This window comes from Lonchura striata, chromosome 3 (assembly GCF_050655825.1).
Source record: "Lonchura striata isolate lonStrDom1 chromosome 3, ASM5065582v1, whole genome shotgun sequence".
Taxonomy (NCBI): Eukaryota; Metazoa; Chordata; class Aves; order Passeriformes; family Estrildidae; genus Lonchura; species Lonchura striata.
Genome location: NC_140705.1, coordinates 20,977,639 through 21,003,038, shown reverse-complemented (window position 1 = coordinate 21,003,038; position 25,400 = coordinate 20,977,639). Strand labels below are relative to the sequence as shown.

Below are 25,400 nucleotides of genomic sequence, written 5' to 3'. Positions count from 1 at the left end.
GTGAAGAGGGAAGAGAAACAGGTGAGCCCTGTGCAACACCTGGATTCATGCTGATACAGCAAAGATCATGTTAATGCAAAAGATCTTGAGTCAAATCATTACAACAAACTTTCAACAAGAGAGAGCACAGAGGGAAAGCAAACATTTCATTGCTGCTGCTTCCCCTTATAGCAAAGATTCAGCTCTTCACCGTAAGGAAGAGGCAGCTCAGATGTTAAAATATTTGATATACATGGGAGTTTAAATTGCCTCATGCATTGTATAATATTGAAACAATATTGCCAGTGAACCTGGGAAGGACAACATAGCAGATCACTTTTTGAAACACAAACCTAGGAAGTTATCAAAACAAGTAGGCAGCAAAACTGAAAACATCAGTAACCTGTTTAGTCTGGTGAGATGATGAGAAAAAGATCAGTATGCCTTAATACCCATAAAGAAGCAAGAGAGAATCATTGCTCATTCACAATTCTATGGGGAAGATGACACACTAGGCCATGAATATTTGTGTGAAATTAAAAAGATGACCCTCAGCCAGACATACAGAAAATCATCATGTTCTTGAACAAAATTATTGATATTGAAAAAACATTACTCAACCCATATGCACCATTTCTTATATGTTGCTTGCTGCAGCACTTATTGTGTGTGCAACAGACCTATAATAACCTGAGCTCTGAATACAACAGATGGCTTAGTTGAGAAATGAGAAGAAACCTCCTGTGATGCTTTTGTAGGAAAATCTGTAGTAACAGCTGAAAAATGAAACTGCTGTGTCTGAGAGATATTGGTAGAGTACTTGCTATTTTATGTCTCCAAACTTCTGTTTTCAACACTGCAGTCCATGACATTTTACTGTATTATGACAGAATAAGCTTTAAACTTTCTTTAACCCTCAAAGTTTGTTTAACTCTGTGTTTGTTCTCCTCTGCCAAAACAGCCCAGCATGGCCCAAACTGCAGCCATACCACCAGATTTAGGGAGAGCTTTGTTACAGAATTAGGCCAGACTTGCCAAACCTATTTACAGAGACCTGGCTCTACGTATCCAGCTTCACACAGGAACAACCTGGCTGTGATTTCTTACTATTTTCCTAGAGAAATTTTCTTACTGTTTTCTGAGAGATTTTACCAAAGTCTGTAGAATAGCAACCATGTGTCCCAGAGGCTGTGAAGCTAACAAAGGACCTATCCAGATCAATCATCCAAAAATCTTTCCCTAATCATACCATTCAAAATACTAACAAAACAAGCCTTAAAGAAAAGCAAAATAAGAGAATATACAAACCAAGCATCTTATTAGATGAAACAAATCTCTCAGAAAACACAGAAAAAGAGGAAATTAGGATGTTAGTTATTTCTCTGCAAACCCATGACAGTGACTCACAGAATCAATTGTACCAAACAGACAATTGTTGGGAGAAAACATGATCATCAAAGAAAAAAATGCAGCAACAAAGCACACAAAGAAGGAGGCTGTGAGCTCATTATGACTCCTGTTGAAAAAGCTTCACGGCTGTAAACATCATGCAATTCAGCAACACTCTATTGTAGGTTGAAGGAGAGGTTGAACTCTTGATGCTTCATCAACTGTTAACTTTGGACTACTAAGATGTTCTTTTGGTTAAAGATGTAATTTTGACAGAAATAAGGGCTTAAAATTTTCTGGAAAATGTGGTCAGAAATGTGAGTTTGAACACTCTTCTCTCATTCTGAAAAAGCCAGCTTTTGCGTGACTATTCATCAGAAACTGCTCTTATGGAAATAAAATTTTTGTAGGCCACCAAGAAGCAAAACTCTGAAAAATTGTATTATGAAATTATCACAAGGTACAAGTAACATCTAACTATATAAAGGCAGTCTCTTAGTTAAGCCTTCTTCTGTAATTAACATAAAAATCCTATAGGCACCTACTTCTCTGCTGCCTTATGTCAGATTTAATTTTTAAGACAATCTCTTGCCCCAAATACTCTATAATTTCCAAGCACCTTACAGAAACCAGTGGGTAAATGGCAGCAAGGTTTGAAGAGACATCAGCAGAGAACACAAGAGCAGAATTACAAACTAAGAGAGTGAGATTTAAAAGAACTGAGACCACATTCAATAAAAAGCTCCCAGTCATGATGCTTCTTAAACACATTTTCATCTTTAAAATTTCACCATTTATACTCTGAAACGTAATAGGTGAGCAATGCTTTTAAAAGCACTTACCTGTATGGAATGTGTCACAGTGCTGATTATAAAAATTTGTCCACCACATGCAGCCCAAATGGTCTCCTCCATCACAAGCAGACTTCTAACAGGCAGAACCCCCAGTTTAACTATCTTCTGAGGTTCTGTGTTCCATGTCCCATCTTCAATAAAAAGAGAAGAAAGGTTATACACAACCAAATGGTGATCTTTGCTTTAAAACAATTCTGAAAAGTCCACTGCTTTTTCTGCAATTTGCCACTTCCAGCTACATGGTGATTTGTGTATGGTTCCTTTTAGCTTCCAGGGTAAATTCGTAAGGCTAAAAAACAACATTAAGGAGAAAACTCAAACTTAAGCACTCATATAACTGTTAACAGAGTAAATTTTATCTAGATTAAATGACAATTCAGGAATACCACATTGCTGATACAACTGCTTTCCTTTCCAGAGGAAATACAGCCAGAAATACATGGCTGACACAATTGTCCCCAACTCAGAAGGAACTCACAGCCAACTCATTTCAAGATGAATCAATTTCTAACTAGGACAGAATCATCCTTCATGTACAAAGTTGTCAGGAAGATTTTTACTGTAGGCTCTAATGAGTGCAGATCACTCTCTAAGAGCATTTTAATGAAATGGACCTTCCTGCTACTAGATGCTTCAATTAAGATGGAAATTAAAAGAAAAAAAAAAGAAGAAATTAAAACTTGGTCTTGTGCCATATCTTCACTTTTCTTACTTTTTCCTCTAATTATAAAACCCACAGTGTTTTCTTTGCAGATCTAAATTAAATTATGCATGTGTACGTGGTACAATCAGTTATTCAGAGAGGTTCTGATAAGATGTGAGAACCCCAGGCTTGCTCTGGGGTCTCATGTGGTGGTAAAATTTCTCCTCCAACCCGCACTTCCAAAGAAAAGCTCTGCAGGCTTTTGCTGCTCAGTCTCAAGGCAGTTTATTGTGAGTTATCTAAAAGATTGTCTTCTCGGGCTGCGGCTGCTTGGTCAGCAGCCCGGGCAGAGGCACACACACACCCTGACATCCTCTCTGTCTGCTGTCTGCTTCTTCTCTCCCCCGCCCAGGGCTGCTGCTATCTTTTATATGTTATATTACGTATAACATGTTTATAGTTTCCCCCCAATACCTACTACCTATATTACAAAGTGCTTTTCTACTCTAAACCAATCTGTGAATGCCAACATCACCAAGAACATGGAGGCAAGGAAGAAGAAGGAGGAAGAACAGGATCAGCCCACTTTCCTCCATCTTACAACTTCTGACCCCCATGTACAAACTAAAAACCCCCCTGTACATGTGCTAAAACCCCTCTGCACAATACTAAAAAAATTTCCCCTCTGTTTTGTAACTACTTTTACTATATTATCTAACCTTTTGTGACTGCTTGTTCCACCTCCAAAGTTGGTAACTCCTTCCATGGCTCAAACTCAAAATCACAGCTGTTTCCAGCTGCCTGCCAGGGTCTAAAATGCTTCTGACCAAGGCCTGGAACCTCCAAAAAATGTCTGAGAGACATTTTGAGTTCCAACAGCAAGAACCGCATACTTCCACCCACTGCTGTGGTCACTCTCAATTGCCATCTCTTTGAAACAAGGACTAGCAGATTATTTATCCCCAAATTTAAGAACCAGCAACATAGGTTTTTGAAACAGTTGTGACTTTCTCTTTTATACATACAAATTGGCATGTTAAGTACATCAATAATAATTTTAATGTTTTTATGTTAGTTTATATATTGAAAGTGCTCACTGAATATAGTCTCAATGGTGACATTTCTATACATTATGATTTATTAATAGTATAAAAATCTGTTAAAAGTAACTGGGTTTTACACCAAGATAAAATATTTTAAAAAGCACCATTTCTTCATTGCAAAGCCTTCTTCCTGCACAAGCTGCAGAAAAGTTGTCCACTTTTCTAACATTGGTTTCAACTCAGTAACCACCTAAATTTTGATTGATGAGACCAAAGTAAACACATCTTTAGGCAAGCACTTAAGTACAATTTTTTCTTTTCCCTCCTGAAAACAAGTGCATCTTCTATTATTTGCTTAGGGAATGGGGTCATGAAATTTCCTGCTTCTTCAATCACAGTAGCAACAACAATAATGAGAAGCCTCAGGTCTGGAGTACTTCTCAAAATTTCTTTCATCTACGTGATACAACCTTTGCTGAGTCATTCTCAGGATGTGGCTCTCTTCTGAAAGAATCTTTGTAGATGTGACATTTAGTTTCAGGCTGTCAAAATAATTTTCATTATTTTAGTTTCAATTGAGAGGAGTGCTTCCAGTCATTAGCCTGCAAACTTTCCCAGTAATGTCAGAGTCACTCTGTGTTCTCTATGACTCATATGTATTATTAGTAATAAACAAACTTCTGGAAAAGTTTTCATTCTTCAGCAACCACATTACCCATAAATTAAATTATAAATTGGATGCTGCCCATACTCTGATTGCTGTAACCACTGTAGGCGCTGCAGACCCTTTACAGAGTGAAGCTGCATGCGTGCGTGTCACAATTTTCACTGTGCAAGGGATGCTGACTGCAGAATTTTAATAACAATCTGTACACAGCACCATTCTCAGGGATAAACCCAGCATAATTCTGTCTTTTCTGAAGGATAAGGACCATGAGTTTGGGCAAGGAGCAGATATGCTGAGCAAAAAGCTATCTTTTCTAGTTGTATTTTCACACTGAAAAAACTATTAATATAAAACAAAATTTCACAGAACTTGACAAGTCTATCTCTTAAATACATTCAAGCTATACATTAATTTATATATAAAGCATAGCTGATACTGAAACAACAGGAAAATAAGGATTTTCAGGATCTCAACTGTGGACTCATTTACATTTTGCTTAAACTAAATTTCAAATATCTAATGTGTTTCTTTTGTTTTAAATCTGGACCTGTATGTTTTGAAGTTCTATGTAACTCTTCAGATGACTAAGCATTAAGCAAAATTTATAATTTTGATCAATGTAAGAAGGTGATTTCGATACTATCAATGTTATAAATACCACCTGAGTAATGAATATCTGATTCAACATATATGTCTAAAAAAACTCACCTCTCACAAAACCATTTTCTGTTGGTGTGTGTGTTAACACAGTACTTAACAATCCAGTTTAAGAGTTTTGTAGGATTGGACATATGAAGAAGGTGAGATAGAATTCTCACGTCTTTCGTGTTATCACAATATCTTGAAAAAATCCCCTGAAATCTCACTTGATGCACCAGGCCAGGAAAAATCCAAAACCATCACTCTATCTTATGACCCTAGTCATGTGATAAGGCTCTTTTATTTCTCTGGTGCTTTTTTATTTCCTCTTGCAAACACTGATGTCTTCTAGATCAGACCGCATCTGAGACAGATGAGGGGAAAAAAGGGTAGGGGAACACTCTCCAGTCTAGTAATTAGAACAGCATTCAAAGGATGTGTCAGCTGTGTTCTGGACCCTGCCTCAATGAATGACTCATTAATTATACAAAGTGGAATGGCACCAGGAGGACAAATGAAGCCCTGTGCATCTCTCTCCTTTCATTTTGTGGCCAGGGAAATCTCTTGAGAGCATGGAAAGCATGGGTAAAAATCCACTCAAGCAAGGCAAGGGATTAAGCCTGATAATCCAACATACTACTGTAAATGCTTTAACCACAAGCTGGCTAAGAGTAAGATCATGACTTCATTTTGCTGACCAAGAATTTTATCACCTTCTCCAAAATTAATTAGCAAGTCTGTGTCTAGCTCACAAGTTGTTTAACACTATCAAAATCACGCTTTGAAGAAAACATGATACTCTTCCTGCTTCTCTCTCCAGATATCAGCAGACCCTGTTCAATACCTGCACCAACTTCATGTTTGACACTGGCTGTTTCATGTAATCTGTCTGAGCCAATGCTCATTCCTTCTAAAATCTAAGGGAAAAGAAGCATTATCCCTATCCAACTTGTGTAAATACCTGCAGGTTCAAGACATGCTTATCTAAGTAAGTCAGTTTCAACAACTGACACTACCCAGGTATTTAAAATTAGTCACAGCACTTGCAAAGAAGATAAGGAATAGCTTTGTTTGATGCTATAAAATTCTTTGCTAGTTGCTGACTAAAATATTTTTTTTTTTTCCTGGCAAAAGAGAAAATAAGGAAGAAATGGAAGCCAAGGTAAAACTTTTCCCAACAGAATCTCAAGGCATATCTCATGAGGATGTGAGTTGCAGGTACAGATGTTTGTAGGAAAGAGATGTGTCTACAAAATCTGAGAACAGGGTCAAAGATAGAAAAAAATCCAGGGGCTTCCGGATCTATTAATATTTTTATGAATCATATATTTATGTTGTATAAAAGATGTTGTATATAAGATGTTTGATATTTGGATGTAGGTAAGTATTTAAAAAAATAGAAGACCGATATTATACTAATAGATCTGTTATGTCACTGTGTTATTCCAATATTTTTAATCCTCTTTGTAACTTATATTTCTCTAGAAGTTACATGCTCTAGTTTATATACCAGTGTTGGACAGTATCTTGCAATGCATATATCATTTAGCTGCATCAAAGTAAGGTCTTTCATGCTTATAAAATGAGACTTCAATGTAAAAGGACATTATTTCCATTGGTGAATTTTGTTATTAGTCTTGTGATTTTTATGAATTTAAAAAATTAGTTACCTTCCTATTTGATTAAACTTGAGTGAATAAAAGAAGTTTTAAAACAATGTCCATTTTATAAGAAAAGTTTTAAACCAATGTTTATATTATCCTTCTATGGTTTGTTTCCACAAAACTCAATGAGGAAAAGTAAAATTATTTTACAAAAATTTATAAGAATAGGCCTCCAATTATTAATTTATAAATATTTAAAATATTTAGTAATTTTAAAAATTGTAGTTAGTTGATGCACTCAGGTCTTCATATGAGATAACCTATTAACATATAGTTTATTTCCTCAGAAAGTCTTTTCAAAGTTTGTAATAGTCTTCCCTTCTTTTATTCTTTCAGTCTAGCTGAACTGAGCAAGTGTTTTTGTTGACAGCTTCCTCTCTTGCTTAGCAGCACTATTGATGATTTCAGCAGAGCTGCCAACACAGCCCTGGGAACAGCAGTTCTTGGTTAATTAGTGCAGTGGAGCAAAAACATTTTTTCCATCACATGGTACATAATCCAGCACTGTGGAGGAGTAAAATGGTACCTACAGAAGTCAAAAGTTTAGCACATTCCTTATCACTTGGAAATAAGATGAGACACTCAGGCCTGCTCTTTTAAACAATGTGTAACTAGGAATGTCCTATAGTATGTATGCACACTCAATTTTTCTCCAACATGCATCAAATTCTTCAAGCTAAATAGCTGACAGAGGTCTTCCTACTGTTATACAGGGGGTGGTGCTGAGGTCCTGGCATGAGATACACAAATAAGACTGAAAGCACTGTCAACATATTTCTGTTGATGAGTACTATGTGACAATGCAAAGACAACAGTATTTTATTTCTGTTTCAGTATCACTGCTCTAGTCTTCTTCTTAACAGCTTAATACCACTGCTTATTTTTCATAGCAATACCTCTCATAACATCTACCTAAAGTGGCAATCGCATGCTCTTCAGACAAGCTAGAACAATACATGGATCCACTCAAGCTCTGACATTGACATCAGTGTTTTCTGTTCCACATATTCTTCCTTTCCTCAATGTGTCAGAGAACACAAGGGTCTTACCAAATCCATCAAGGTACCTCACCAGTCAACTAACATGCTACTCCTGGTATAACTGTTTCCCTTACTCTTGTATTTCCTCTCAGTTTTTGTCATTTTCCTCAATATTAATCCTCTCAAAATGCTCCTATGATTAGTGTCACAAAGGCTCTTTGGACAGGTAAGTCATCAAAATTTCTGACCAACTTCAGAGCTCCCTAAGTTCTCAGCAGTGAAGTCTCTTCTGTTCTGTGCATGGCCAAAATTGCCCCAGCTATTATTTCACCAAACCAAACTCCAGTTTGGTTTAAAATATTAATTCTTCTACTTTCTGCCACAATAATTCTGAGTTTGTATTTTCTTTTTCCCGTTTCTTTCCTGTACTCTTTACAGGACTTTATGAAAAGGAAATGTATATCAATGTCTAGAAGAAAGGAAGCTGGAACTGACTACAGTATATCAGGAACAATACACCTATATTACATAAAGATTGTGATTTCCCTTTCCTGCTTTTCTGAATGGAAGTCAAACACGTGCTGACCTTTTTTGCTATTACATCACTCAGAAAACACATCTGCTGGTCTGTCTGCAATCATCACAAAGGGGTTTTGTTATGTTTTTTAAACAAAGACAATACAAAACACTTTTCCATTAACCTCTTCTAAGCATGTTTTGCATGGAAATATTAACTCAGCCTGAGGCAAACACTAATGGCAGAATTTTTCAGACTGATAACTGTGCAAAAGAGAAATTTTGCTATCCGCATCACTCCCCTTCCTATACAGAATAGCATTTAATTCACTAGCTGTCTCACAGTTCCCAAAACAAGTCTTCTCACACACATAAAATTAAGGATTAGTGAGGATAATTATCAGGGGTACTGTTTTTACAATTAACATATTAGCTGACCTGCACCCTGGTGTTCTGTGATATTTTCACAAATCATGTTAGCTCACATTTAAGAGCCAAGTAGATTTTATTACTTTTTCAAGACTTTGCTTTCAGCTTGTGTTCAAATACATTAAGATATGCATTTTTAAGTACCTAAAAATACATAAAATACTGAAAAGTACTTAAGTACATTTTACGTCATATGTGAAAGTACATGAGGTGTCTCACTAAAATATGCCCACCCTCCAGAAAGGAAGTTGTGCACCTCCTACTCTCTCACTGACATGGCGTTTGCTCTTTGGTTTACTGTAAGACTTCTCAGTTTCCATTTTTTTACTGCTTCAAAACAAGATTTTCTGCAGCCAGAACACTCTGGATGCTGTAGATCTGACATAGTTCTCTAGTGAAGAAAGTCAGATGTTCGTAAACAAATATCATGGATATTTATATGCACTGACCCCTCTGAGAACAACTGGAGAAATTAGAGCTATTTGGGTCCTGCAAACCAAATTATACAAATCACAAGTCTCTGACTGCATAGAGTAAGCCATCGAGCTTCAGTGACTGAACTGATCCACATAGTTTCTGCCCAGGGAGGAAGACAAAAGGACCCCAACTCTACAACAGACTGTGAGATAGATTTTCATCCTAGAAGAAAGATAATCCTTTCTCATACATGGAATCCTGTAACAACCATTTTTCCTATGCATCTCACAGTATTTGTCCTTCTCAGGCTTCAAACCAAGATGTAATGCAGGGATATATTTCACATTCACTTTTAAATCTTAACCTAATCTCCGTTATGATGATAGACCAAAACCCAAGCTGAAGTGGCTGAAAAGCAACCTCCTCTGCAGAACAGAAGGCAACCCTGATGAATTGCACAAAGCTCCTCAGAGGTTGCATTCCCCCTCCCTCACATTCCACTGCTTGGATTCCTTTGTTTGGTAAATAGGTCAGGCTCATAAAAACACCCCTCCAGGGCTGAATGCCTCACATAACCACAGCAGCCAACATAAGGAAGATGGACACTAACATGGCAGCAGCTGAATCACACAACTTCCATGGGGCATGGAGAACTATAATAAGCCACACCAAGCAAGCAGTAAGGAGAGGGACTACAAGATTAACTGACAGAAGTCAGAGAAATATCATTATTTCCCTTCTCAAAGTTCCAATGACCATGACTCAGACTTTGACAGGCTCCAGGAACATCTCACTGCCCAAAACCAGTGTCTTCAGAAGAAGACAAACAGGGCATGCTAGGATCCTGGTCAATGCAATAACCTCCATCTCATAACCAGACTAATGCAGTCTGGTTAACAGCTCTGCCCCATCTTTAACATTCTCTGTAGATATGCAACCCATTAATCCTTTCTTAGCTATACTGCCAAGGATAGCTGTCAGTTGTGTTTTTTAAGTGGTCTTTTCTGGAAGAAGGTGAGTGATAGTAATTGCAATCTTAGATTAAATACGCCAGCACCTTTCAGAGAAGATGACAGATTCACTTTAATATCCCTCCAGGTATGTAGAGAAACTGAAATACCAAAAATATTATTAATCTAGGATCAAGACCTCTCTCCTGTGCCTCAAAAGCAAAAAAAAAAAAAAAAAAAAAAAAAAAAGCTTTAAAGGGAACTAAGATCTAATGTTTGGCTTCGGATGAGAGACAGCAGCTTAACAGGAAACATACTGGGTTGAAGACAATTGGACAAGGGAAGTCTCTTTGCCATCACTTTTTACCCAGATCTTTGCTGCTTGAGGAAAAAAAAACAAACATCCTCTAGCTTTCCCAAACAAATTCTGTGCTCTAAGAGTGGATGTATAATTTGTCCCAAAACTACAGATACTGAATTTGGTTCCTCAGATACTGGTAGGATTTAGTAGCCAACGTACAGTGCCACACAAATTCAGCTGAACTGTTCACAGGGCCCACCTCATTAGAGAAGCATGACAACCATCATTACTGCAGCTCACAAGCAAGGCAGATCTCTGCAGCCTCTGTACTTCACCAGGTTAGGAGTCTCTGTGCTAACATTTCACTTAAAACGTTAAGGTTTCAAACCTTGAGCAAAGCCTCACTGATTTTGTATTGAAACACTAGATATATATACAATACTGCAGGGAAGTTAGTGAGATGTACTGAAAGCACCTGAACCAGCTCTGGAAGACAGTTTTGGTTCAGAAAAATTGCCTGGGATTCTCCTTTATTCAAATTATTTCAGCCAATTATTTAGCTAGATACAAAACAACCAACTGTGATACTAATAAAAAAAGGAGGCCTGCTATAAAATACATGAACTACACACATAGGAACGACATTCCAGCTGTACAGTAAAAATGGGGCTGTCATTTTAAATGAAAAATAAAGAAATCTCTACCAATAGGGCATTTCTGTGTTTCATACTCACCAATACTTGATAGTTGAGAGAAAAAAGCACTGTGCTGTGTAAAATACTGTGTAATAATGTGTAATGCTGTTAGCACATACATTTCTGGATTCTTGCAACACTGAAGACTTTAGGGTTTAAGGGGGAAAATCAATTGTCATATGCATGTATGGTGAAAGTGGGAACAGTATCAAAGTTCCTACTATCCTTCAAAAAGAGACAACAAGTCTCTTCAGACATACCGGAAAGAGTAGTAATCCTAGTTCAGCAGTTTTACAAAGAATTTTCAGAAAATACATTAGTGGAAAATTGTTTCTGCCAAAATACACTGACATGTGAGTTCCTCAGGATGCCATGAAATCATATCACTATTCAGCATTACCTTCTGCTTTTGTGTAGATTGAAATGTTTCCATTTACCAAGCCAGCAAACAAGTACTGTGACCTATATGTTAAGCTCATAACAGTTGATTTTTCAGGAGTGAAGAAGTGTTGAAGCCGAATCTTCTTTGAGCCTTGGCAACTTTTGTAAATAGAAATGCTACAGAAAGAAGCAAGAAGAAACAGACCTGTGAAATCATACTTTACGTAGTTCTTGCTAGAATATGCAAAAGAGAATTTTAAAATAAAATATTGAGGAAAAGAGGATTTTCTCCTTCAATTCTTGACACCCCAGAATGTCTGCATAGACAACTTGCAATTACTGAACATTGACATATGACAACACATTCATATTATCTTGTCTGCAGAAACACTTAATCAAAAAAGAGACATAATAAAAATTCTGCTTCAAGTCCTTATGATGAGTCTACCTAAAACTTTAATTAGTTAAAAATAAATTATTTTATGTGGAGAAGTAGGGAAAATAAAAAAAAAAACTCACTACCGGACATCACTTGCACTTAAAATTTCCACAATTCCTATTGATTTTTACAATGGGTATGGTAAGAATATTGTTAAATATGGAATTAAATCACTGATTTCTAGAAATGGCATTTTCCTTGGAAAATTTTATTTTCCTGCATTTATACTGGTTACAAACACCTTCAAAAATCACATGTAGTTACACACCTATGACCTCCCTAACTGTAACAAGATCTCTTTGCCAACTGACCTCTAAGTTTAGAATATGTAGCCTTGTTCTTCAACACAAATCAAGGGATGGCTCAGTAGGCCATCAGTTCAAAGACAGCAAAGTAATTCATGTCAATAGTAAATAGCAATATTTTTTTTTTCATGTGACAAATCCTGCATAACATGACACGGCAGATAAATGGATTTCTTTTTGCCATTCTGAAAATTGTCTAATACCTGAAGATTACCTTGTAATGTTACAAATGTAGTATTTATATTTTTCAGATACAATAAACTAATCCTCTTTCATCAAAAAGATGCCCTGTTTTAATTTCAAATACCACACAGTGTCATTTTAAATAATGTAGAGTGAATTTTACCCTTGATTTAAGTATAAATGATACCTTGAGATCACTAGGATAACGATTGTATACTTTTTTAAAAAGGAAACATTTTCTTGGAAATATCTCACACAGTTTTGCTATAGAATAGCAAACTTAATCAGTAAATCATACACATTACACCAAAACCAAGAATCACCTTCCTTCTTCCATGCCAAGGCAAATAGTAGGCACATTACACGTTTTTGTAAGAACACTTTCAGAGTCTGGAGCTTTGTTTAGCTCTTTCAGCTTCTCCTCCTCTGGTATGTACACCATGCAGAGAATCCGTGATTCCACATTGAAGCACTCAATAACCTTGGGGCTGGAGCTTTGAAACGAGACTATTGCAATCTGGCCCATCTGATTAGTACAACTGCCAATCTGAAATGAAAAAGGGAAAATTAAAAAAAACCACAACAAACCATGACTGATGCCTGTATCCAGGAAGATCAACATGTACAAGAAGGAATGATTGGAATGTTAACTGAAGAGTGCATCTCAAGTTATATGTGCCAATATGAATTTTCATGCATTAAGACATAAGAGTAATTCAGCACAAATAGAAGATATATAAAAACCTTATACATTCAATCTTGCCTTCTACACTCAAAAAAAAAATACTGTGTTTTTAGAGCAGGAATAATATTATGGCCTAGTCTGATATCTGACTCAAATGTGTATACATTATATAATGTAATTACTGTAAGTATCTGTGCAACATGCTATTTTAATAACTAGTGTTCTAATTGTCTCAGATTCTTTTAAAACAGGTAATATGGCTGAGGCCTGTCCTTTGCACAGTAACAGGTCTACAAAGAAATGCTCCGTCCAAAAAGAAAGAGTCTTGTAAACTTGTTGATACAGGAACCCAAATTTCTCCCTGATCCAGAACTAAGTATCATAAATATGTCCAAAAACTTGCACATTTTACAGATCAGGGAGAAGTAAAAAAAATGTACCCAAGCACAGTACATGTTTTTGTATAGTAACTCTTTCTGTTTATACAAAATAAAATAGGAAAGAGAAAGAATATTCTGTAGCAGCAGAAAGATTTCATTTGCATGTTTTTGCAACTACTGTTTACAAATGGCAAAGACAAAAGGAAATTTTATGGGTTGCCTTGAAAGCCACCACTAAGAAAAGCTGTTTCTAACTTTTAATTTGCAAGGGCTCCCTTAAACTTTCAGTATTGTAGTAATTAGAAAATCTCCTGAAATAATTAGCTTGCCATTTTTTTTTTTTAAGAACAGCTTCTATCCACCTCATATTTTTTTTTTGCTGGAATATCTGCATATCTGGGGTCACAGCAATATGTAGAGTAAGTTTTTTTCCCTATGTAGATTTAAACAGATTATTTTTGGCTAAAAATTATTGAAGTATGAAAACAGTGTAAGCTCACACTGGTTTTTAGCAGCAATTGTTAAAAATTAGCACATAACTCCCTTCTGAATGTGCTCAGCACTTTGGAATTCATTCTGTGCTGAACAAATTACACACACTTAACTGACACCCTACAGAGACCAGCAAGACCACACGGACAAATTAGTAGCTAATATTTTCTTTTTAAACAAATAAACAAAGAGAAAAAACAACCCAACATTTCTTTCATACCTACATATTGTTGAGCCACAAAAAGCAGTGGAAAGAAACAGGAGACAACAACTTTCAGATTTTACTTTGCGTAAAGATTGCACTTACCCAAAGAAAACCATGTTCCACAGCACAGGAATCTGACTCTGTTTCTCCAGAAAGATATGGCTCAGGATTATAAGCAGCACATTCAATCTTCAAAGAGAGGAAAAAAGAGCTGTTAGCACTTAAACAAAATATGCCTATTTCTGTCTATTTTAGTTTGTAATTAGCTAAAGCATTTAAGGATATCAAAGAATCTCGTAAGCCAAGAAGTCAGTTTAGTTCACCCAGCTTCCCCTGAGCAGGGTCAGTGGCACAGATACTGTTCCTGACAAATTCCTTATCTACCCTACAGACCTTCACTGCCAAAGACTACAAATTCTCTTTTGCTGATCTGCTCAAATGCTTAATGACTTTTATTAAGCTTTTTCATGTCCCCAAACTGACACCATCCCTGATGTAATCATTAGCCTGTACCTCTCATCTCAGACACCAGGTACTTACTTCTCTTTCTTTGCAGTGTCCTTTTACATGTAAGGCTGATATATGTCATGACCCTGCCTGAGACACCTCTTCATTAGGATAAATTAACATTATTACTTAATTACATATAATTTTTTTTAAACAATTGCTTTTTCAAATTTTTGTTTTTAAACTTATTATTGCCACTTTTTCAACTGACATCCCTTCAGCACATGTATCAGCCTCATGTGTATCTTTGAGAGTGCAGAGTTTTCTCACCTCAACACATTATTCTAGCAGAGCTAGTAGCAGCACTACACCATGGTCACCTCTTCAGAAGCCTGTTTCTACACATCTCATTCTTTACTGCTCCTTGTAACAATATTGCATTCCTAACCAATCCTTACCTTGCTGGTCTATTAAAAATTACTTTAACAAACCAACTAAACCATCTCTTCAATCTGCATTTATGAAACTCCTAATTTCTCCCTGAGCATACCATGTGTCTGTCCTGCTGACTGTCATCCTTTTTATTTTTCTTTCCCCCTGCAAATTATTTCTCCAGGTGCCTTGGTCATTTTGAATGCTACTGCTATTATCCTTCAGACTTAAACTCCCTTCCAATCTCATGTCATCATATTACTGTCAGTATATTAATAGCAATATTCATGATTTTATCATGCAGGCTATTAAAAAAAACCTGAAAGCAACACCAGACTCAAGATCTTTATTTAAAGTCCATCCCAACTCCGAAGATGAATCAAGCATCAAGGATCTGAAAAAAAAACGTTTTTATGACCAGTCATGGATTTCTAATTTCCCTAATATCCATGGCACTTTCCTAACGCTTATGTAAACACTTCAGAATATATAGAAGCAATTCATAACTGTGTAGAGAATAGAAAGGTTTCTAATGAGGTGTCATACTATATTTTTACACAAGATTCTCTAGAATTCAAACGAATGCTCTCATTTTGGACACCAACGTCCTTGTGATTATATTGTAGGACTAGCAAAAACTCAGTAAGTATTAACTTAGACTACTCAGTTAGTATTAACTCCCCATAGCCTAGCAACATCACCTCCCAACAGTAAAAAAAAAAACAAACCAAAACAAAGATCAAAATAAAAACAAAATAAACCCCAAAACCCAAAACAAAAACCAAAACCCACCACAAAACAAGTCAGCAAAAGTTAAGAGTTCTAAATTCCAAGTTCACTTAATTTTCTGAAGTGCAAAGAATTTTACAGTCTCTTTTTGAAGTCAGCAGGCATTACTAAGTGATTTGCCTTAGTAGAAAAAACATTATCTATTTAGCAAAGCAATTCACTATATACAGATAAACATTTGAAATCAATAGATGAAAAAAAGAGAAAGAAAAAAGAGCTTCTGTGCCTGTCTTAACATGTCTCATTTAACAGATGCTGAAGCTATTTACTTGTACTAATTTACAGTAGCTGTGACAATTAAATAAATCACCGGTGAAAAATGAGACTGCATGTTGGATATTTCCCAGGCTCGTTACACCTTGAGTCACTTTGCATCTTAGTCAAAAGTGATGTTTTCTCCATAGTTTACCCTGGTAGTTTAGCTCTCAGTCTTGACAGAAGCCTGGGATGTAAACCTGCTCTGATGGCTCCCTACACCACTGGGCAGCCTGAGCAGCACACAGAGAGCCAACAAACAGGATTAGCCAAGCAGAGGTTCTCTTCCTACCCTGAGCTGGGGACTGAGAGCCAAACTGCAGCTGAGCTGCAGTAATACTTAAGTAATATTTTCTAGTAATATCAAGGATTTGGGAGAACCAGGAATGACATCTGGGCTCACACCTGCATTACTTTAGGAGCTGCAAAACTGGCAAAGTTAGCCCAGGGCTGAGGCCAATAATTGCATTTTGTGTTCCCGTGGTTCTTCTGGACCTTTAATTGCTAATGGTCTTAAACCAAGGTAGATGCTCAAGAGAACTAGCAGATGTGAACTAATAGATGTATTTACAATATGGTATTCTTTAGAAATTATATCATACAAGAAAACCTAATTGTAATCTTATATCAAAATTCCATTCACCTTAAACTCCTGTTGTTTGGCCATCATCACTGGCATGTGTCTAACAAGGAGAGGATGCTTTTCCTTTTTGATTTGATTCCCATCATCTTCTATGCAGAACCAACCTAACAGGTTATCCTCTGCTGTAATGGAAAGAACAAACAATAAACACTCCACAAACCTTTCACTGAATAATCACCTCCACATTTCCACAGGAACAGAAAAGAATTCTGTCAGGACGAGTCAATACAGATCAGGCTGTTCTTATGCCATAGATGCATAAATGACAACATAAAACTATGAGCAAAAATTCAATTGAGTAGATTACATACATACTGATAATGCAAAAAAAGAACATCTTACATTAGCAAAATGTTAAGGGCAGTCTCTGAATGATCTTGTAAATTGAATATTGAAAGAGGAAAGACACATCAAACCTCTCCTCAAGACTCTAGGAAATCTGTTTGTTGAACAGCATTTCTCTGCCTGTTTAAGAAACATCACTACCAACTGCCAGTTATCATAATTATAAGTATCCTCATCATGGAATGACGGAAACATCCATTCTCTCTTCTTTTTTGTTACTTTGCTTGTCTTCTGTGAGACATCACAAAAGCACTCTATTTTGACCATGTGCTGATGAAACTTGCTTTCAAGCAAGTTAATATTTTTCAACTTAGGCATTAATAAGTCCAAGTATCTTTGGAAACTTATCCCCTTGTGCAAACACAGAAAACATCACAGAACATCATAGAACAGCATATTTTTATTGCTCTAACTTAGAGACTATTTGTGTTGATTTAGATGCAACAATTAGTAAGGAATACCAGACTTCATTAAAACACTGTTGAAAATATATTCCTTCATAATGAGTGCCCGGTTTTATCTATAATGTTATTATTTGCAGTGATACACAATCACTACTATTTACTGTATTGCAATTTTAAACTTCTACAAACAATTTTCACCAAAAAAGGAAAATCATTCTCCAAAAAATAAAAATAAATATATTACACTGTACATTGAGAGCTATTTTGACTTGTTAGGAAATTTGAGTAATTAGGAATTACCAAGGGCCAGTTTAGCCATTTGTAAATTGTTGATCCAAGACTGTTTGATGGCAGGGGTAAATGTATTGAACACAGCTGTAAAGAAAGTTGGTCTCCCAGACCTGCAGTACAGGGAAAAAAAAAAAAAAAAGCCACTATAAATGCATGGGTATGAATACAGCCATGGCTAAGAATGTTGAGCAAGATGAAATTTCATTATTTTCTAATACTTAGACAAAGACTCAGCTCTGATTTAAGTGTGCAGGCTATGATACACCATATGTCCATCTTCCTATACTTTACATGAAATATTATGAGAGGAGCTGGTGAAGCAATACAACAGTGACTGTTCCCTATTAGCTGTCATTGCCATGGCTCCTCTCTTGCTTCTTGCATCCAGAATGTTGGGTTGAGGAACAGGAGAAAAGCTACAGTGCTGCTCTGGAACATTAAAGCAGCCAGCATTACAGCGTAAGAGCAAAACTCAGGGGCTTACTACAGAGACAGAAGGGAGGGAACAGCTACTGATTCCCAAATCCTCACTCGTACATCTATACCTAACACATAAACCAATTTAGAAAGTTTTGTAATCAAGATTTCTACTGACTTGTCCTGTTTTCCTGGGAGTTGCAGCTGAATTCTACAGCGATCCGCTGCTCTGATTTCGTCTTCTTTTTTCAAAATCAGTTTTTGTAAACCTGAGGTCCAGTCATGGGCTACAGATTGATTTAAGTTCTGAAAAATTAAAAAAATTAAGATTCAACATGAGCCTACCAGCCTGTTGCATACAGAATAATAAGATGATTCCTGAATATAACAAACAACTACATATGGCCTTCAATTAGACCACATCATGGATAATTTAGCCATAATGGTAAACACAGTTCAGAAATCTCTAAAATATTTTCTAATGTATTTCATCTGAACATTAAAACTCACATTGCTCAGCTTGATGATGGATAAATGACATTCCCAAGTGTTTGTCAAATTAAAACATGTGTATTTGTATCAGGTGTATGCACAAGCCTTTTACTTTATTCCAGCATCACAAATTCTGCTACTAAAATCTTTTGAAAACATTTACAAATCATATGGAAAATATGCTTTTGTTCAAATCTTTGAGTCAAAATGTTTATGGAGCCATCATGAAATATGTGTTGACTAAATCTGTGGAAGCTGCTGAAACAATAACTGCAAGGTGAGTGTTCTGTTGCAGGGAGCAAAACCTCACCTGAATGTACAAAACATCAGGACTAACAAGTACACAGACGTACACATACTTTCCACCACCAGAATTCTATGACAACTTAAGTGTTTTTCAAATATCAAGAAGCTAACCTCATTCCTCAACTTAATTCTTGTAATAATGCTACACACATCTACCCTAAAACAATGAATTTTAAGTTTTCAAAGCATAGTTGGCTCTGACTGTCAGCGCAGGCAGAAAGGTTTTTTATATGGTGATGGGTGAATGTCTTATGGTATATCTGTGCTATACATATTCCCAATTATGCAGATGAAATTCACCTTCTAATACTTGTGAAGCTTTTTCCAAAAGCACTCTTTCCATAAACTTCATTAAAAGTACATATTTTCACAAAATGCTATGTTTTATTTAATGCCTTCCCTCTGAAGCCAAAATATGTAAAGAGAAACTCAGCTTTCATATATTCATATATATACACACATTTGCAACCTGTGGTGGCAGGTAGGAGTTAAAAACTACATGAAACCACATATAAAATGTATAAAAAAACAAGCAAAAAAAGTAATTGTTTGAAGTCTCAAGACTTCATTTGGTGTGAAGTACTATATTTGTTTGCCAGAATATAAGCTAAATCAAAGGGCTGTGAACAAAGCTAAAGCAAAATAGTTTCAAAATTCTTCTGAAAATCCTTTTATATTTTTTTGATTTATACTCAGTTTTAAAGTACAGTTTCCCCCCAAAAGCCAGGATTATAAGCTTGGATGGGGATCAAGAGCTTCCTCCAAGCAACCATCCTCCTACTACTGTGTCTAACTGCAAGAATACAATTTCTTAACATCAAAATTTAATTCTGTTTGCATATAAGCTTATCAGCTACTGAACAAACGAAGACATGTGTAATATCCACCTACACTTAAAAACAATAAAGAAAAGCAAGATTAAAAGGACAGCTGTAATCTATTTATAACACTTAACAGTAAATGCTGTTAACTAGAGGTAATACTAGAGGTAAAAATTATTCTACTTTTTGTAGAGAGAACTAAAGAATGCCTTGCACAAACCCTAGGGAGAGGCAATTATACAACTTTACAAGAACAAACTTGAAAAATAAATCAAACTTTGTTTATTACCTGATAGTTTCCTTTAAGGCTGCTTATTAATTGGCTAATTTGACCAAGTACATTCAAGTCATGTAAAAGGTTCTGAAGATCATGGTACAGTTGCCCTGGTCCCATATAGAGCTTGTCTGAAATGAATAAAACCATAAGGTTTTACATAACAAAAATATGCAATTTTCAGTTGAATGAGGAAAGTATCACAAAGACAATATAAACATATATTACATCTTAAATTCAGAGTGCTTTTCGTTGCATGTACAGGCATTACCATGTGCATTTACTTTTACATCATCTTACTGCATTTTTTTTTACATCTTATTGCTACAAACAAGATTCAAGTTGTTCATCTAGTTATTTGGAGAGCACATCTGCAGTTTTAATATCCCACACTAGAATTGTAACAAATATCAAAGCTGCACTGGTCCCAAAATCTCTTGCTCCCATGGAAGTTTTGTTTAGCACCAAACATCAGACTTGATGTAACACTTGCTGTAATTAATGCAAACATCTTTCCTGGAGGTTGTTTTTGGTTACATGACAAACAAAACCATTTATCTGTAGCTTTTGCTACGATGGTTTAAAATTCAAAATTTGTTTTATTGCTTGTGAGATAGTTCTGGATCATATATCTATATCCTAACTCCAACACAAGCCAGCAATTTCACTGAACCACTTGAAATTTTACCGCAGTCATGCTTAAATCAAAAAAAGGATCTGTTCGAAAATCAGCAGCAAATCTGAATAGCCGCAGAAATGTTTTATGCTAATAATCAACAAGTACAAAGGCTAATAAGGGAACAGTAACTCAGAAAAACACACTGATTCCTAGGATAAGGTGTCAATTTAAATGCACAAAGCTTGCAAACCCCTGCTAATATACTGACTACCATGGTGGTAGGAGTGGAATGGTTATGTAATTCCTTTGGAAATAACACTCCCATAAAAAAAAACACCCTGACTCATACAGAGTCAGCATGTTTCCCTTTGGCTGAATGACAGGAATAGGATTGGATTATTTTGCCAGGAAACTCCTGCAGATTCTTTAGCTCACACAATGCAGTAGCCAAACTAGGAATCCTTCATCCCTAGCACAGCTTTGGAAGCCGGTCTGTGGGCAGCAAACGCCCCTGGATCAGAAGGATTTCACTGGTGTGTTGGCAAGAACAGGATCTGAATTCAGCGGCGGCAGCTGAGGAGCACGGGCATGAGCTGTGCCCCCTGCCCTGGCTGCAGGGCACAGCCCAGCTGCCTCACACACCGCTGGTGCCTCTGCTCCCCCCAGCCTGCTTCAGGGCCAGGGTACAAAACTCAAACCAAACACAAAGCTGTCCAAATAGCCCAAGTCAGAATAAATATGAAAAATAAGTATGCATGAAACAATGCTACTTAAAACTTTAGTATTTTTTTTAGTTAGGCATACAAAGAACTATTTTCTAAAGACATTTTTCTGTTTGGAGGCATCATACAGATAGAGGCCATCACAATGTTTTTCTTTAATGCAATTCATTATATTAAGCTGGAAGTCCACTTTAAATCCTGAAAGGCATAGCATTTTAAAGCTCAAAGAAAATATTAATGGCTACTTTATTTCTGAATTCTCCATTTCACTGCAGGAAAATACAACATAAACCTAAAATATTACACATTCCCATAAAATTCCAAATTATTATCTGGCCCTTAAATCTTCTGGTTAATTAGATCAATGAAATTATATCTGTGCATTGCACTTGAGCACCAGACAGGGAACAACTGCCCTTTACTACTGTTTACCCATCCAGATAATAGATGTGATTATCATCCTCTTCTTTGCCTGCTCTGAATGCTAATTAAAAGAACAATCTAGCCTTTCTTACCCTGAAAACCAAATTAGTCTGTAAGAATAGATAATTACATTTATTGTACACCATGAAAAGAAACAACTCCAAAGTAGATCTAAGAAAAAAAAAATTGGAAATTATGGTCAGTTGAGTATGTTTGCAGTTGTTTCAGAAAAAAAGAAAATTAAACACTTTTCTTGAACTGCAGACTCCATACTTTAATTAAGCTGCATTTTCACTTTCTTCAACCCAAATACTTGAAAAAAAATTCTCTCCTTGTATCTATCTTCTGATAGCTTACACCTTTTTTCTTGCTAACATCCACAATAATTGTAACTTGTTAAGTACTAGAATCACTAGCTCCTAGATGGATCAAATTGTTGATTTTTATGGGGTTACTTGCATAGAAAGGTGCAGATAAGTATCAAGAGGCAATCTGGTGAAATCTAGCTAAAAGTCATGTCAGTGTGTCTGGCACTGTAAACAACACAAATTACATCATTCTTGCTCTAAATTTCTCTAATGAAAAGATAACTTATGCCAAAAATAATTTACACTGAACAGAAATAATTGATTAGTTGAGATTTTGGCAGAAGTCCAGTCATCATACAAATTCCACTACTAAACAAACCAAACAGCTGCTGTGAAAAAATGACTTCAAGTCTTTTTTAAATTTAGCTTTGTGAGTTTGAACCAAGAGGAAACTTAGAACAATCAGGCTGTGAAAAGCTGAATCTGTGAGGCTTCACTTGTACAGGACAGATATTTTCACCCAAGCAAATTACATTATTCTTAAATTATAAAAGCCAGGATCATGCTTTGTAGCTTGATAAAGACAGTTAGCAGACTTTTATTATTGTTTGGAGAACAGATAGTAATGCAACATATAACAAGCAACAGCCAGGCAAGTCCTAGGTGCTGCAAGACTTTATGCCATAGTCTTCAACTAAGGCCATAAAGAAAGCTTTAACTGCCTGCACAGATTGGCTCACCCTGGGCAGAACATATATATCCACCATACCTGATAATCCTCTTCTTGAAGCTTCAAATAATCTTACAAATATCTTTGTTCCAGCCTTGGAAATAAGGCATAAATCTTGAATTTCATTCAGTAATTGGCACCTGAGTCTCTTTTGTCTGCATCATGCATATTTTATAAGCTATTAATGAGTCACGATAAAAAGGATGCAATATGAATGTCAAAGCAAATAAACTAACCTGGCATCTGAAAGACTGTCACATAGAAAAACCAAATAAAAGTAATTTTAGGCTAATTCATTAAAAGATCACATTCTTAGTACAGGAAAGGAAGCACAAAATCAAAACAGTAAATGATTAATGAGAGCCTACTTCCATTCTCTGATGTTCTGGAAAAGAGAAATGCCCAAGTCAATAAGAGATTTTAATAATCAAAGACTATAGGTACCACTAATATCAGCCTTTCACTGAGGTCCCTAGTGGGCACAAACTGACACAGAAAAATAAGGCTTCAGAAATCAACAATGATGTAGATTAATCAGAAGCAAGTTCTCCAAAAAGTGATCATTTGGATTCTGTCTGGATAATAGTTGCAAGTTATAGAAACTTTATCTCTGAACTGGGTCCTGTAAGGGTTACTCACTATATCCTTTAAAATAGAACTGGCTTCTCAGTGGTTAACCAAACACTGACTACCAGCTGATCCTGAGAATCGTCTGATGCAGGGTTTTTCTTGAGTGGAGGAGGTGGGGGAGAACACTACTCTGTTCATCAGATGTTTCTCAGTTCACAGCCACAGACTGGCTGCTTCAGCCCACACATGTTCCCTGACCATTCAACTCCTGGCGATTTTGGGGTGGGTGTTCACTTCTTTTATCCACAGGGAGTGCACTGAAAAACTCTTGGCTTCACTCCAAAGCAGATACATGGTCGGTTTCTTTTGTACTGTGAAATGTTTCACAAATGATAAAGACATTTCCTTCTCTTTCCAAGCCACTCTTGTTAATTATCAAGCTCTAAAATAACTTGTTTTTCCTATGGGAAAAAAGCCCTTCATGGTTTTAGAGAAGGATCTCCCAGCTCTACACATCCTACGTGCTACAGAGTGTTCCTGGGCAGAAGAGAAGGCAGCATGCTGTAACCAATAACCACATATGTGGCTTCAAACGCAACTTTTTCACATTCCACCTACAGATCAAGGGTGAAATCTTGGCCACATGTAATCTAGCAAGAATCTTTCTCACCAACTCCTTTGTTGCTAAGATTTTACCAGAGGAATTTGTGCCTCCCTGAAACAGGCAAGTTTACTGCCAACAACCAGTAATTCTTGCAAGATACCCAATTCCTTGCTCAGCATTAAAATGAAATACACTCAAGGTTAAAAAAAAACAAAATGTAACCACAACTTGGTTTAGAGGGAAGAAAGGAGGTTAAAGTTTAAATTGATTTTGCTGCTATGCAAAGTTGGGGCGAAGATACGCTTTTTATAATGATTTCTTCCTAGGCCAAGATACATTTGAGTACAATACCAAACATTTCTTTTACTTGCTTGTTTCCCAGTATTACTGTCAGCACCACAGTTTCAAATTCATCAATTTTGCCTGGTATGATGCAATTTTTATAACTGAAACAGAAGCAATTCTAGATGATTTATACCCAGGCATTTTCAAAGCCTGCAGGAAATTCCCTCTGTGTGGTTAAAGTCAGTTTAACTTGGTTCAGACAAAAGCAGAATTGGGAAGGTTGTGAATAAATATACACATGCTAGAGAAGTGTCCGTGTGCTAGTGCCAGGGCAGAGAGGAGGGTTCCCACCTCTGGCAAAGGGCTGCATTGCTGGGGATCAGCCACAGCTCTCTCCCTGCCCAGCAGCAGGGGCAATATGTGCTGGCACAGCAGCTGCTCCCTTGGGATTGTCATCCATCCTGTTTCCCTAAATTTTTAATTTCCATGGCCACTTCATATTGGTTATTATAACCCTGAACTGATCACACCCTATTCTTCCTTTCTAAGAATTACAAAGGTACATATCTATTTTATATGGTGATTTGTTACCTGTAAACTTTTTCTACAAGCTCTTGCTGTATGTTCTGATTCCCATTTGTGAATTACTATTTTATCACAGATTTATGCTACTAAAGACAGAGTAGATGCAATCACCCATAACTTGAACATCTATTGCTGGGCAAGCAAACATAATGGCTCAGCTGGTCTCATCCCATACTAAACTCTTGTTTATTCCCAATTAGAAGTATTTTCTTCAACAAATACTCTTATATAAATCCAAATGCCACACAAATAAAAGCCTCAGTCAATATACTTTCAATATTGCAACTATTTTTGTAAACATTTCTTTATTGTCCATCATGTTGAAATGAAATATTGTTTATAATAGACAGACTGATGGGTGTCTCTTTTACTGTAAAGTAACTAATATAGACAACATCTGCC

At 36.3% G+C, this 25,400-nt stretch overlaps 1 protein-coding gene across 6 annotated transcripts in view; it reads right to left on the bottom strand.

Moving 5' to 3' along the window:
* Positions 1-25,400, bottom strand: part of ARHGEF10 (Rho guanine nucleotide exchange factor 10) — a 109,061-nt gene that overhangs the window by 16,950 nt on the left and 66,711 nt on the right. For 5 of the 6 annotated variants that reach the window (XM_085574586.1, XM_085574589.1, XM_021551227.3 and 2 more), the window contains 8 exons: positions 20,168-20,283; positions 18,438-18,565; positions 17,852-17,952; positions 16,803-16,924; positions 14,339-14,425; positions 12,798-13,021; positions 11,567-11,724; positions 2,211-2,353 (listed from right to left, as the gene is read on the bottom strand). In XM_085574586.1, coding sequence (XP_085430712.1) covers positions 2,211-2,353; positions 11,567-11,724; positions 12,798-13,021; positions 14,339-14,425; positions 16,803-16,924; positions 17,852-17,952; positions 18,438-18,565; positions 20,168-20,283 — 1,079 coding nt within the window. The remainder of the gene's footprint in view (positions 1-2,210; positions 2,354-11,566; positions 11,725-12,797; positions 13,022-14,338; positions 14,426-16,802; positions 16,925-17,851; positions 17,953-18,437; positions 18,566-20,167; positions 20,284-25,400) is intronic. The other variant, XM_085574588.1, reaches the window with a different exon arrangement.